The 13713-nt window shown below is 33.6% G+C and overlaps 2 protein-coding genes across 2 annotated transcripts; both read right to left on the bottom strand.

Moving 5' to 3' along the window:
- Window positions 1-4037: 4037 nt before the first annotated feature.
- LOC147293172 (endochitinase EP3-like) lies at window positions 4038-5757 on the bottom strand. The gene is made up of 2 exons (XM_086231515.1): window positions 5403-5757; window positions 4038-4499 (listed from the first exon to the last, which is right to left on the bottom strand). Exons 1-2 carry the CDS (start codon window positions 5707-5709, stop codon window positions 4099-4101), a joined length of 708 nt encoding a protein of 235 aa, XP_086087641.1. The 5' UTR covers window positions 5710-5757; the 3' UTR covers window positions 4038-4098.
- A 5467-nt stretch (window positions 5758-11224) lies between these two features.
- Window positions 11225-12579, bottom strand: LOC147293171 (endochitinase EP3-like). The gene is made up of 2 exons (XM_086232373.1): window positions 12141-12579; window positions 11225-11831 (listed from the first exon to the last, which is right to left on the bottom strand). Exons 1-2 carry the CDS (start codon window positions 12577-12579, stop codon window positions 11431-11433), a joined length of 840 nt encoding a protein of 279 aa, XP_086088499.1. The 3' UTR covers window positions 11225-11430.
- Window positions 12580-13713: the final 1134 nt, after the last annotated feature.

Raw genomic sequence — 13713 nt, 5'->3', positions numbered from 1 at the left:
TCTAGTTGTTTTCCTATAGTATCTAAGCATTGATTTGTATAATTATTTTGCTCAATAATCTTTTTTGTTTCTGGGTCTGTTCCTAGAAGTTTAAAAGGTGAGGCTATTACTTGCGTGTCTTTATGGATGAGAATTATTATTTCTAAGGGAGGATGACTAGAAGATGTGATACTATTGTCATTTTTTGTCCAATTTTATTTTGTTAAGGTTTTTAATTCGTTATTTTCATGGTAATATTGTTCAACAAAATCAAAAAACAATTTCTGATTTAATTACTTGCATCATTGTTTTTCATTGTTTAAATATATCTTCCTTCTGTTGAATAGTGTAATTTTGTCTGAATTTATTACGTCTTGTAATGTTATTGACTGACTCAATATCTTGATTTAGAGTTTTAAAGTTTATTTTAAAATCTTTGTGGATTACTAATAATTCTGGATTTGCTAGAGTTACTTCGAAATCAGTGGCAGTAGGGGAAGTTTGGTCTTCTTCAATTGGTTCGGTATAATGACTAGTACTAATGTTTGGTTTATAACAAGGATAGCTCACTTGTGAAGCTGTTTTGACTCCTTTAAATTTAAGATTTTTTAAATCGTTTTCTAATTCATGGTCTCTTCTTTCTAATTCTTTTGTGGTAGTGGTTCCTGCAAAGGAATGTCTTGTTGGAGTTTTAGTTTTGATTGTTTGACTTTCTAATTTGTAAGGAAGACCTAGGATTTTGATTTCCAAAGTTGATCTTTACTGTACCATCGAGATATTGTTGGATATAATCGAGGTTAAATAAATTATTTTGAATATTAGTTGGGTGACTTTCATTTGTTAATAACCAATCTTCTCGTAAACTGACATCTGACCATTTAATTGTATGTGAGATTCGTATGTTTGCATTTTCTTGACTACTTTGAATTAGTAGGGTTTGATCTTTTGGACTTTTGGAAATAGCTTGGAAATTCATATTTGTTCTAGAACATTTATAATAAACTCTGTCGATTAAAGCTAGGGGTTGAACTCCTTCTAAGACATGATATCCTGAGGTTTTTATGTTTAAGTTAAAGCTTTTAACATGTGTGGGTCACTTAAGCTGACTGTAAAATCTGGGTAACAATCAAAATGAATAGGATCATTATATAGACTTGATTCAATGATTCCGAGGGTGCTATCACTAAAATTAGTGAATCTTGCATCTCGTAGACATAACAAAACAGAGGCATTAAGACCTTTCCTTATTAAGGGTTTTACTGCAATTTGGACTAATCCAATATGAAGGTAATTGTGACCATCTTTTATGTGTTTTCTAACTGACTCAGGATTGAAAAGTTGACAGGTTTCATGTTTTTTACTTAAGGCATAAACTTGTTCTACCGTTTTAACATGATGTTCACTTTTGAAGGATGATATTGACCATTTCTTTCTATAAATTTCTTTACTAGGAACCATGGGGATGTACGTTCCAATCATTAAAATCAATGTGATCATCTGACTGGTATTCAATTTGTTCTTCATTTACTATATTTTAGATTATATTTAAACCAAACCTAGAACTACTGGCTGTAGAGTTGGATCGAAAATATCTACTCATCTTTACAAGCTTATAGGTTGTTTGGGATTTTAACAAAGTTTTTTCTTTGTTTCTTAGTTCAAGAATATATAAAACTAATAGAGTTTTCTTTCTTTTCTCTCATGCCGTATCCACTCATGCCTTACCGTTGGACTTATTGTTTGGACCTGGACTTATTGTTTGAAAAGAAAAAATAAACTAAAAGTTGAGTATAATCAGGAACTAGAGACAAAGAAGAACGAAGATAAAATAGCACAAAAAACCAACTACTTAGGCGGATGAATGGATAAATAAACACAACACTTATGGCTCTGATCCATAAGCTGGTATCACAATTATCTATTTTAGTTTACACTTATAGCTCACTTGTGAAGCTGTTTTGACTCCTTTTAATTTAAGATTCTTTAAATTTTTTTCTAATTCATGATATATATATAAGCTCATTCTATTGAGGTATATCTTAACTTATTTATGTTGAGGTATACCTTATTAGGCCCGCACGAGTCGTTTTGTGTCGATTCAAACCGTTCATTTTTTACATCTTCATTGATAAATCATCCTTGCAAAAAATTAGCCAAATCAGAAATCATTTGCATATCTAACTTTGATCAAATAAATAGACGAACCAAATATTTTCGATTAAACCGTCCATTTGTTTTATCAAAGTTAGATAGGCAAATGATTTCCGATTTGACTAATTTTTTGCAAAGATGATCTATCAATGAAGATGATCCTTGCGAACAATTCGGATCGACACAAAACGACTCGTGTGAGCTTCAACAAGGTCATACCTCAACATAAATAAGTTGAGGTATACCTCAATAGAAGAAGCCTATATATATATATATATATATATATGACCTTGTTGGGGCCCACACGAGTCATTTTGTGTCGATCCGAAATTTTTTGCAAGGATAATCTATCAATGGAGATGTAAAAAATGAATGGTTCGGATCGACACAAAACGACTCGTGTGGGCCCTAATAGGTATACCTCAACATAGAAGGAGCCTATATATATATAAATATATATATATATATATGTTGCTGACATTTTTTTCATCTCAATAGAAGGAGCCTGTATATATATATGTTGCTGATATTTCTTTCTTTAGTTTCAATGTATGTATATAATATAGATTAATTCCAAGTTTGCTGGCAGTTTTCTCACAATGTATATATAAACATGCGTAGCCCAAGTTCTTCAAAGCCAATTGACTTGGCTAGCTAGATTAGCAAGGCTGCAACCAGTGTTTCTTCTTCTTTTTATTTACGCAAGGACTGCTGCACCTAGCCCATTCAGAATTCATCATGTCATTTCCTCCTAAGGCTGCTCGCCTAACTCAACATCTCCCTCTCACTTTATTTCTTTTGTTATTTCAAAGCTTAATTAGCTTGAGATCAACCAAAAGTATTTGAGCTTCGTACCCATGCAGCACTATATGCCAAGCTGCCCTCAATCACCTCTACTTTGATTTCTTTAATCTCAAAATAATACTTTTACTCAAAATAAAATATAGTATAGTGGTGTGAGTTGTCTCTTTCAATTTACCAAGACAGTCACAGTTAAGTTGTGACTGGATTAATTTTTTTTTTAATACAATATAGTATAAATTAATGTAATATTTTTTTTATTTTTTTATTGTAGCGGCATGTGATGTAATATTTGTAAATTTTAATACCTTTTACTTTATTATTTTGTTTGACTTTTCAACTAATACCTAATCTAAAATACTATTTAATTTTAGTACCTAAACAAAAAAGTTATTGAAATTTAGTAATTAAAATCAATGGACCTTAAATTTTAAACCAGTAAATTTCCTAAATCATGCTAAAACTCACCCTCAGACACCCAATTGTAATTGTGGGTTGCAACTATAATTGTACCGAAACTGCAAAACTATTTGTCATGCATTCTAATGCTCGATGAATATTGAAAAAGCGCCGAATTTTTCATCCTTAAAGTTACGGGTAAACAACTTTTTTGATTCATGTGTTTTGGCTATAAATGAATTTGGATCGATATGGTTTAAAATTGTTAATTTGGTAGAGGAAAGAAGATATGATTAAGTAAGAGAAGAAGATCCAAGTCAGCATTCAGGTCGATCCTTTAGTTAAATGGGAAACACGATTATATATAATTTAGGTTTTTTTTTTAATTGATGGAGTGCTTTTTCTTTTAACTGTTGCTTTCTTGACACCTGTTATGGAGAATTTCTGACTCCAAACCCTTGTTCTTGAACCAAAGAAATTAAAGGATAAAATTCCAATCTCTACCAAAAAATAAAAATCTCAATCAGGATCATCATATATCGAACCAAAATCAAGATAACCTTGTAAACAGTAATAAATATGCTCCTTATTTATTTATTTAAAGGGTGGACTACACAACAGGAGTTAGTCCTCTCCTTCCATGTTTCAATTGGAAGATATATGCATGCATATGATGATCAAATACATCATGTGAGGGAGCGATTGGCTTTTTTTATTTTAGGCTGCACTTTTTAATGCATGGTATTAATTAGTCTCTATATCATGTATCTAGCAAGAGAGATTAGTGCCAGGATCGACACCAAATTGGGTGCAATAGTCAGTGTAGTAGTTGATGCGGGCTTGAACTAGGTCAGGTTTTTTACCATCGCATTCCACAGCACCATTAATGGCTCGAGTTGTTGCTCCAAATCCTTGACTTAAAACCGGACGAACGTTAGTTATCCAAAACCAGAAGGCAGTCTTAAAGGCAAGGACGGGGTCTGAGGCCACAGTTTCGGGAGCGTTTAAGCCGTCAAAACCAATGCTGTTTCCAGCAGCTCCATAGTTGTAGTTCCAAGTTAGTTGCAGTGGTCCACGCCCGAAGTACTGTTTGTTGGGGGTGCATGGATACTCTGTTCTGCTTGCATCGCAGTAGATGTCCTTATCTATCTCTTCAATGTAGCACAAATCTGATTATCATTTTAAACAAAAACAAAAAGGTCAACTTATTATATATCCTCCTTTAAATTATATTTGTACTACAAACACAATACTCATGGCGTGAGACGGTTGTATATATCTATAATTAAGAGACCACCACGCTGAAGACTTTTCTTATTAATTATAATTCTTAAATTTGTAATACATATATTACGAAACAATGCGTAAAAAAGTATAGCATAAAGGAGTGAATATCATATTCACAATTTTACATAATATATGTATGTAAGTAGGGAGATATACATTTATACGTAGAGTTTTCAATAAGGGATCCTCATTTAGTGTTAAATGAGGGATTCCCCTGTGGGGGCACAAATGAGTTGTTTTGTATCGATTTAAACTGTCTGTTTTTTACATCTTCATTGATAGATTATTCTTACAAAAAATCAGTCAAATCCTAAACTCTTTATCCGTTTGATTAAGCGGTCAAAGTTTAAGTGTTTATAGACGAACCAAAATAGATATTTTAACGATTTCCGATTTGGCTGATTTTTCACAAGAATGATCTATCAATGGAGATGTAAAAATTGGATAGTTCCGATCAATACAAAACTATTCATGTGGGCCCCACGGAGGAATCTCTCATTTAACACTAAATGAGGAATTCTTTATTAAAAGACCCCCGTACATTTATATATTTGGATTTTCTTCATAGGGGAATATATATGCAAAATTAGTGCAAATGTGAAAAGGTGTACGGACACTCATTAAGCAGCAAACAGTTCCTTATATATAGTGCGACTAAAGAATTGCATATATATATATATATATATATATGTATATGTTTCACCCAAAAAACAACAACTATATATATGAAATCATTGAATCAATCTAAGGGGGATTTATGGAGCTATAAAAGAGATGAAACTTACGGCCAGTTTCATGGGTAACATGAGCAAAGAAAGCTGCAACTTCACGTTTAGAGTCGTCGGCAGAATTGAGCCGGCCAAAATCAGAGTAAGAGTTGGCAGCGTCAAGAAAAGCGGCTCGCGTGTAGAAGCTCTTGCCGGCGCAGTCAGCAGCAGCCTGGTTAATGATCCCATCGAAGAATGGTTGTGTGACAATGTCACCCAACGATTGAGCTACTACTGCATTTTTGGCCACGCCTGCCACTACAAATACTAGTGCTGCAAACAGGCTCACCAGGTATTTTCTTGTATTAATATTATGCAAACCCATTTTTGCTAACTCTAGGGGAATAGTACTTAATGAGTTATGAAGAAGGTTAAGATCATTTAGTTGGATATTTATAGTGAAACATATGCATGCATGTATGCATACATGGTTTGAAATTTCAATGTGGACCCCATTCCTCGACTTGTAAACAGGACCAACAAATTGGTTTCTCTATCTTCTGATTAATCCCAATACATCTGTAAAGTAAATTTTACTTGCACATGGTCAATAGACTCAATACTATGTATTTATTCCCATTAATAAATCATTATTAATCTAGCTAGTTTGGCATCACTAGTACTAGTGGTCTACCTAGAAAGATAGGACTTTGTATACGTTTAGATCGACCCTTTAGACTCGTAGTAATAGACTATTACTGGTCAAAGTGTTGACAAAGTTTATTATCAACCACAAAAATTAAAAATATCAAAGTTTCGATCCTTAATTTTATACAACTTTAAAAATGTGTGAATGCATCTATTGAATCTTATACAGGGCTTGCATATAGCATGGGCGTATAGTTCTATACAAGCTAGAATCAAGTCATGCGTATGCTATATGCAAGTCCTACACAGAATAATGAAATTATACACATTTGCAAATTTTAAATTTGCAGTCATCAATAGAGAACTGCTAACCAGAATTTTACCTTTTCCTTAACAAGTGGCAAGCCTAAAAATTAACCTAGGCTCTGCTTTATCCCCACCCCTCAACCCTTAAGCACACGACAATAGTAGAGGTCTACCTGGAACAAAACCTTTCTTCATTTTTGGTTCCAAATAATGTAGTTAACTGGTTAGAAAAGTACTGTTGAAGAATTATTTTTATTTTTAATATTTTCTATGGAAGAACTCTAGCTTATCGATTAATTAATGTAATAATTATTTTTATTTATTTTTCTATAGAAGAACTATCATTGTAAATTTGTAAGAAATTTGTAGTAGGCAAAGGCAAAAGCTGACAAGCAACACTTGATTTTCGATGAGAGAGCAATGGATCAAGTTGCCGATAATTAAGGAAGGAAAAGACCAATTTAATTAGTCCACGTCTTTTGGGTGTTTTTTCAATTACGTCTCTATAATTTTGTAAAGACCAATTTAAGCAGCCTCTCCCTTGCATCCTGAGGAGTGAGAAGTTCCACGCAACTCAAACTCACTCATCCATATATGGCTCAAGTTCAACTCGCTCTTACCAGGCGATACCATTAATTGCGGAGCGGAGAACAATTAAGTTGTCTGCTTCACTGAGTCAAGCAGGAGTGCATTGACTGCGTGGATACCACAAATTCCAAACTTCTTAGGCTTTGGACCATACCACTTGAAAATAAAAATAAAAATTGCACAACTTTGTGTATATTTTTCATAAAATGCTAGCTATCTTGTGTATTTTCCATAAAATGTTTCAAAAATCCACAACTTTAAAAAATATTCAAAAGCGTTTATGTATTTTTTTTTCCTACATTTGTTAACGACACTGAAAAATGTAGTTATAATTATATTTTTAAGGTTATTAAGGATTGTTTGAATGTGTAAGTATATTTTAACATGGTTTATAGGATTTTACAAATTTATAATTATAATTTATGCACAAATATAAAATTGACACAACTGTGAAAAAGCTAGCATAGTAGCAATGAGTTTAACTAGTTAACTACGATGCAATAACACTGAACATTCAAAAGTGTTGAGCTTTCGAATGTTCAATGTGTGCATAAAATTGTCCTTAATATTTAAAGATATATACTTAAAAAATTTATGAAAAATTAAAAAAGTTTAAAACCTTTATCGTACGTCCTATATTCATTCCTTCGTTTATTAGTTTCTTGAGTAATGCCAAATCTATTAATTGAGAGTCAGCTGCTGCCGCCACTCCCCTCCCTTCCCCTTCTCTCTCTCTCTCTCTCTCTCTCTCTCTCTCTCTCTCTCTCTCTCTCTCTCTCTCTCTCTCCCCCCCCCCCAAATCCAGATCCTCCCCTCCCCTACCCCTCTCTTCCCAACCCTTGGATCACAAGGGATACTCTCCTCCCTCTAAGTGAGAGTTTTTCCAACTTTCATTTTTGGAAGTTTTTCCAACGCCCACCCACCCACTTACTTCCCCGCCCACCTCCCTCTGTTTGGTTTGTTTTGCTAGTTTACTTTGCGGGCCTTTCTTTATTTTCTCTTGTTAGGTTTGTTTTGGGCTAAGATGTTCAGTTATAGAGATTTATCTTCCATGTTCTCTCAGTCTTAGTTCTTGTCACAAAGTATTGGGAAGTCACTATTTTCGCCAGTACCGGTCCCTCTTCCGCCGATTACTACCTCCTGATCCGCCATCTTGATCCTAATCAGACTTGATGCTTCATAAATGTTGGTGGGATCGTGGTTTCAAACGCGATTAGTTCACTAATTCCTACGGAGCCTCTTTGGCTCCGTTTGGTGGTTGTAGTGTATGCTCGATGCCGACGTGGAGTTTCTGTGGACTTCTTTGCTTCACTCACTCTATCCCATGGTTCTGTGGGCTTTTGTTTTGTTTTGAGATAAAAACTGAAAAAAAAAAAAATAGGGTCCTTAATTAACACAAAATAAAAGTATGTGTACTTTATTAATACGAATCAAAATTAATGTCCTGAAATGAAACAACCATTAAAGTATGTGTCCTGTTTGTAAATTTTTTTCCTTATTTTAGTGCAATGATTTGCTTTATAAAAAAAAAAAATAAAAAATAAAAAGAGTAATGCAAAATCTCGATCCATCGTATTTCTTTTTCTACTTTTTTTTCGGTACGATAGGATTACATGCAAGTAACACTTTTTCTTTAATTTGTACCTTATTGGCTTCCTTCCCAACTGATCAATTACATCATGCCGTCCAGGAAAGAAAGCCAGTTTAGCGAAGTTGTCAATCATATCATTCCCAGCACGGCATATCACAGAATGCTCCAAATTTTGTGACCTTTGCCAAACAATTCCCCCAAAATATCCCAAATTTTGTGACCTTTTCCAAACAATTCCCCATCAAAACGCATGCGTGATTTAAATGGAGATGGCTTGACCTAAATGTCTAGCATATATATGGACTCTGTCTCTATCCATCAGGACCAATCCATCACTTGTATTTCTTGTCTCCAAATGAACTTTCAGAAATTGGTACGTATATATAGACTATGTCAAATAATTTTAGCTAAATATAAAAGAAATGGAAACTAAGAAAAAATCATATGCTGCCCATTAATTGCATGCCACTAATATTTCATTTGAAGAGAAAGTTTTTTCATGTAACATGACATGGCGATGTATTTAATTTATTTAAATTATAACATATGTAAAATTATTAATATAACTTTGGTAATTTTTCAACAACGTATACCATGATGTATTCTTTTTTTATCTTTCAATATGGAGATGGAGGGGGGAAATTGAACTTAGAACCCCTAATATTATAAAGAAAAATACTACTAAACGAATAGATAGTTGGTATACCATGATATATCTTTACCATTCCGCTCAAAGCGTATTCCATTATTAGCTAATCTATCTATCTATATAAATAAAGCAAACATGCAAGTCTCTTAGGTGAAATTACATTTAAAATCTCATGCCCTTAGTTTTCTTTGAAGTACGTGCATAAAATGCCCTTAGTTAATTAAACTGTCAACTAAAGGAAATTTTATTATAAGAGGATCAAATGGTAACTTTATAATTAGACCTAGATGAACCCAATATATGAACCTCTTATAATAAAATTAATTGTAAAGTTACCATTCATAAGAGGTTCAATGGAGTTTTTATGGGTTGAAACGTTTAGCTATTTTGGTAGGAATTTTATATCATTATTTCCTTCTCAAGAAATATATATATATTTTATATATATATATATTTTTTTTCCACAAGGGATTGTGATGTCTTTCTATGAGATCACACATCTTTTTATTAGCTCCTACTTGTGGTCCACAATTTCGTAAAATGTAGGTAGTACGTGGTTATGATCGATTAGATATAAAAGAGGGTGATAGTGTGTATTTTTCGTTGAGGATTTCCTAGAAAAAATTGTCGCATATTCCTCCAATTCCTATTAATTGTTGTAATTTAAGAACAATTACTTAATTCCATTAAATGATTGTATGGAATGAGCATGACATTAAATGGTTGTACGCAGACATTTCGAATTGTGCCTCTCAATCACATGCTCATTTTGTCCAACCATTTAACGGTTTTAAGGGATTTTTCATCAATTGCAATCATAAATAAACTATAGGATCAAAATTGAAAAAATTAAAACCAAAAAAAAAAAAAAAAAGTAAAACCTAGAGCAAAGTACATTGACTAAAATTGTCATTTAACCTAAAAAAAATACAATCAAAGTGATAATTTATTCAGACCCAAAAAGAAAAGAATGAAAATTTATATAAAATTATTTTCAATGTGTGCTTGATAAAAATATATTTTAAATATATGCACCATAAGAAAGGTATATGCTCATGCCAAGAGACTAGTACTGTAATATATAATGAATTATTCACATACGGTACAAATTACTAATCAAGAACGATTGAACAAAGAGCATTATTAATAAGATCCAAACCATCATGCATGGAGGGACTGTGCATACATTATATATATGCATACAGTTTACTTGAGCTAACAATTTTGTGTGTATTCCCCGTGTCATATTATTATATATGTTATAATTAATATACATGTGACAGTAATGAATATAGATGTTACTTTGTACGATTTGTGTATATGCATGAAATGATCTTCTTCAATTAACTAAATCTAGCTTGCCTGAAACAAAATCAACCCAAACTTTGAGAGATAATTGGAGAAAATTAAATATGATATGATGCAAAGGTGAAACCAGGAATTAATTTTAAAAAAGGGAATAGATATATATAATAATATAACCTAATGACTTTTTTTTTTTAATCTAGGTAAAATCTTATAAATCAAACTTTATTTGTAAATTGTAACAAACTTTAACATGCATAAATAAAAATTATATTTTATTTAATAGAAATAATGTATTTAGTGTAATATATTAATTTCAATGAGTTAAGAACTAAAGAATTGGACTAAGAGTACTCAATAGATCGATTGAGCTAACTTACTCTTCACTGGGTGGGCTGTAAATAAACTTTTGATCTACAATGTATATAACATCGTTATTTAACTTATTTTCTCTAAAACTTTTGAGCTACAGCCCATGGTAGCTTGTACACAGCGCCGCGCGCCCCTTATGTGCCTGTAAAGGCAACGTACCTAAAACATAATCATCAAGCCAAATCCGAACACATGAGTAGGTGTTTAATTATGTTTTAATTAAATGGGAGATTGATCGACATGGTTTCAAATCCGAACACATGAGTAAGTGTTTTAATTTATTTTGTTTTTTTTTTTTCTTCAGTTGATTGATTTTTATAATTTTTGCTTTCTTGGGGTAATTTCTGACACCACCTATATTATTCTTTCAATCAGATCATCATGGAGCCAAAATTTAGCTAGATAATTAACCCATGTAAGAATGCAGTAATGTGCACGTGCTCCTTATTTATTTAATGGGTGGACTACACAACAGGAGGTAGTCCTCTCCTTCCATAGTTCCATGGTTCAATTGGAAGATGCATGCATATGATATATATTCATGATATATATCATGTGAGCTAGGGAGCGATTGGCTTTCTTTATATATTTTAGGCTGCACTTTTTATTCATGGTATTAGCTAGTCTCTATATCATGTATGATGTATCTAGCAAGAGAGATTAGTGCCAGGATCAACACCAAGTTGGGTGCAATAGTCAGTGTAGTAGTTGATCCGGGCTTGAACTTTGGCGGGTTCTTTACCATCACATTCCACATCACCATTAATGGCTCGAGTTGTTGCTCCAAATCCTTGACTTAAAACCGGACGAGCATTGTTTATCCAAAACCACAACGCAGTCTTAAATGCAACGACAGGGTCTGAGGCCACGGTTTCGGGAGAGTTTAAGCCGTCAAAACCAATGCTGTTTCCACAAGCCCCATAGTTGTAATTCCAAGTTAGTTGCAGTGGTCCACGCCCGTAGTACTGTTTGTTTGGGTTGCATGGATAGTCTGTTCTGTCTGCCTGGCAGTATGTGGCCTTATTTATCTCCTCTACGTAGCACAAATCTGAAATTGCCAAAAAAAATGACCAAATGGAAATTTCATGAAAGTATATGGACCTAAAGTATCATCTTTTATATAATATATTTAAGTAAGTAGGTATATATCTGTAGGGTTCTCTCTCTAGCGAAATACATATGCAATTTGTGTGTGAAATGTAAGGGAGTGTTCTAAGGCTCATTTAGTATTCGAATTTTGCAAACAGAGCATTTTATGTATGTATAGTGCACATCAGTCAATTGTATATATGAAATCAATGAATGGGGATATAGGGAGCTAGAAAAAAAAAAAAAAAAAAAAAAAAAAGGAACTTACGGCCAGTTTCATGGGTGACATGAGCAAAGAAAGCTGCAACTTCACGTTTAGAGTCATCGGCAGAACCGACCCGACCAAAATCGGAGTAAGAGTTGACAGCGTCAAGAAAAGCCGCTCGCGTGTAGAAGTTCTTGCCGGCGCAGTCAGCAGCAGCCTGGTTAATGATCCCATTGAAGAAATCGGGTGTGACAATGTCACCCACGGAGCCACCATTAGTTGGTGTGGTTGGTGTGGTACTACAAGGGCCTTCTCGACAACCCTCGCCGCAGTACTCGCTCCCACTCCCACAATAACCATATTGGCTACAGCACAGCTCTGGGGCACAGCCACAGTTTTGAGCTACTACTACTGCTTGTTTGGGCAGGCCTCCAGTTACAAATACTAGTACTGCAATCAGGCTTACCAGGTATTTTCTTGTGTGAATATTATGGAAACCCATTTTGCTATGGAGGAGAATAATAATAATACTGGGTGTTTAATTGGATATTTATAAAAAAAACATATGCATGCATTTATGCATGGTTTGTAATTTCCATGGACCTAATTTCGTTGACTTGTATTCAAATTGGTTTCTCTACCTTGTGATTAATATATCCCAATACATCTGTAATGTTGTACCTACTTGCATAGAAGTTTCGGTGGGCAGCTTCCCATTATTATTAGTCTAGATTGGTATTGATTGATCGATCTAGTCTACCTAGAAAGATATAGGACTTTGTATATGTTTAGACTCGCAGTGTATACGTTAATAGACTACAGTCCTGGTCCGGTGTTGACAAAGTTAATCAGCCACCGAAACTGAAAATACCAAAGTTTACCCTTAATTTCCATAAAAAGTGGCAAAGCTAGCCTAAAAAAAACCTAGGTTCTGCCTTATCCCCACCCCGGCCTCAACCTCCAAACAAGTTAACCTACTTAGAAGTCAGAACCATCGCTTTAGGTTAAAATTAAAGGTTAGTTTAAATTTATATTCTGGGTTTAGAAAGCTATTAGAGATAAATAACTATTAATTTGGTCTAATAGGGATACTCAATCTTCTTTCTATGAAAAAAGGTCAAGAGTTCATGTATTTCTTTGAATATTTATGAATAAATAAAAAAAATTAAAGCCCAAGACAAAATAATTTTTCTATATTTTATCCCTTTTTTTTGCCATGTGCTGCTGTTTTATTAATTAATTTCTTGAGTAATGCCATATCTCAATCCATCAAAAAAAAAAAATTATTAGAACCATAACATGTGTAACCCTGTTTTCTTGTTACAAAAGGATTTCATGCATGCAACAGTTTTTCAATTTTGTACCTTATTGGCTTCCTTCCCACCTCAATTACATCATGCGCCGTCCAGGAAAGGAAAGCCAGTTTAGCCAAGTTGTCAAATACATCAAATTACATCATGCACGGCATCACAGAATGTTCTTGTAACCTTTGGCAAATATTCCCCCAGAAAAAACGCGTGCGTGATTTACATGAAGAATTGGAGATCGATGGCTTGACTAATAAATGTCCAGCAGACAATGTTATGGTATTCCATTCCCATGCCTATTGACTTTGTCTCTATCCATCAAGACCAAT

The sequence above is a fragment of the Dryas octopetala genome, chromosome 2 (genome assembly GCF_963921425.1).
Source record: "Dryas octopetala chromosome 2, drDryOcto1.1, whole genome shotgun sequence".
In the NCBI taxonomy this organism is placed as follows: Eukaryota; Viridiplantae; Streptophyta; class Magnoliopsida; order Rosales; family Rosaceae; genus Dryas; species Dryas octopetala.
Note: the sequence above shows the minus strand (reverse complement) of the source record. Positions and strands in the feature narration are given on the sequence as shown.

Excerpts from the sequence above, each read along its gene's own strand:
- LOC147293172 (XM_086231515.1), bottom strand. The coding sequence starts at position 5,709 with ATGGGTTTGCATAATATTAATACAAGAAAATACCTGGTGAGCCTGTTT. Across the intron at positions 4,500-5,402 it reads TGTTACCCATGAAACTGGCC|ATTTGTGCTACATTGAAGAG; the intron begins GTAAGTTTCATC and ends AATGATAATCAG.
- LOC147293171 (XM_086232373.1), bottom strand. The coding sequence starts at position 12,579 with ATGGGTTTCCATAATATTCACACAAGAAAATACCTGGTAAGCCTGATT. Across the intron at positions 11,832-12,140 it reads TGTCACCCATGAAACTGGCC|ATTTGTGCTACGTAGAGGAG; the intron begins GTAAGTTCCTTT and ends TGGCAATTTCAG.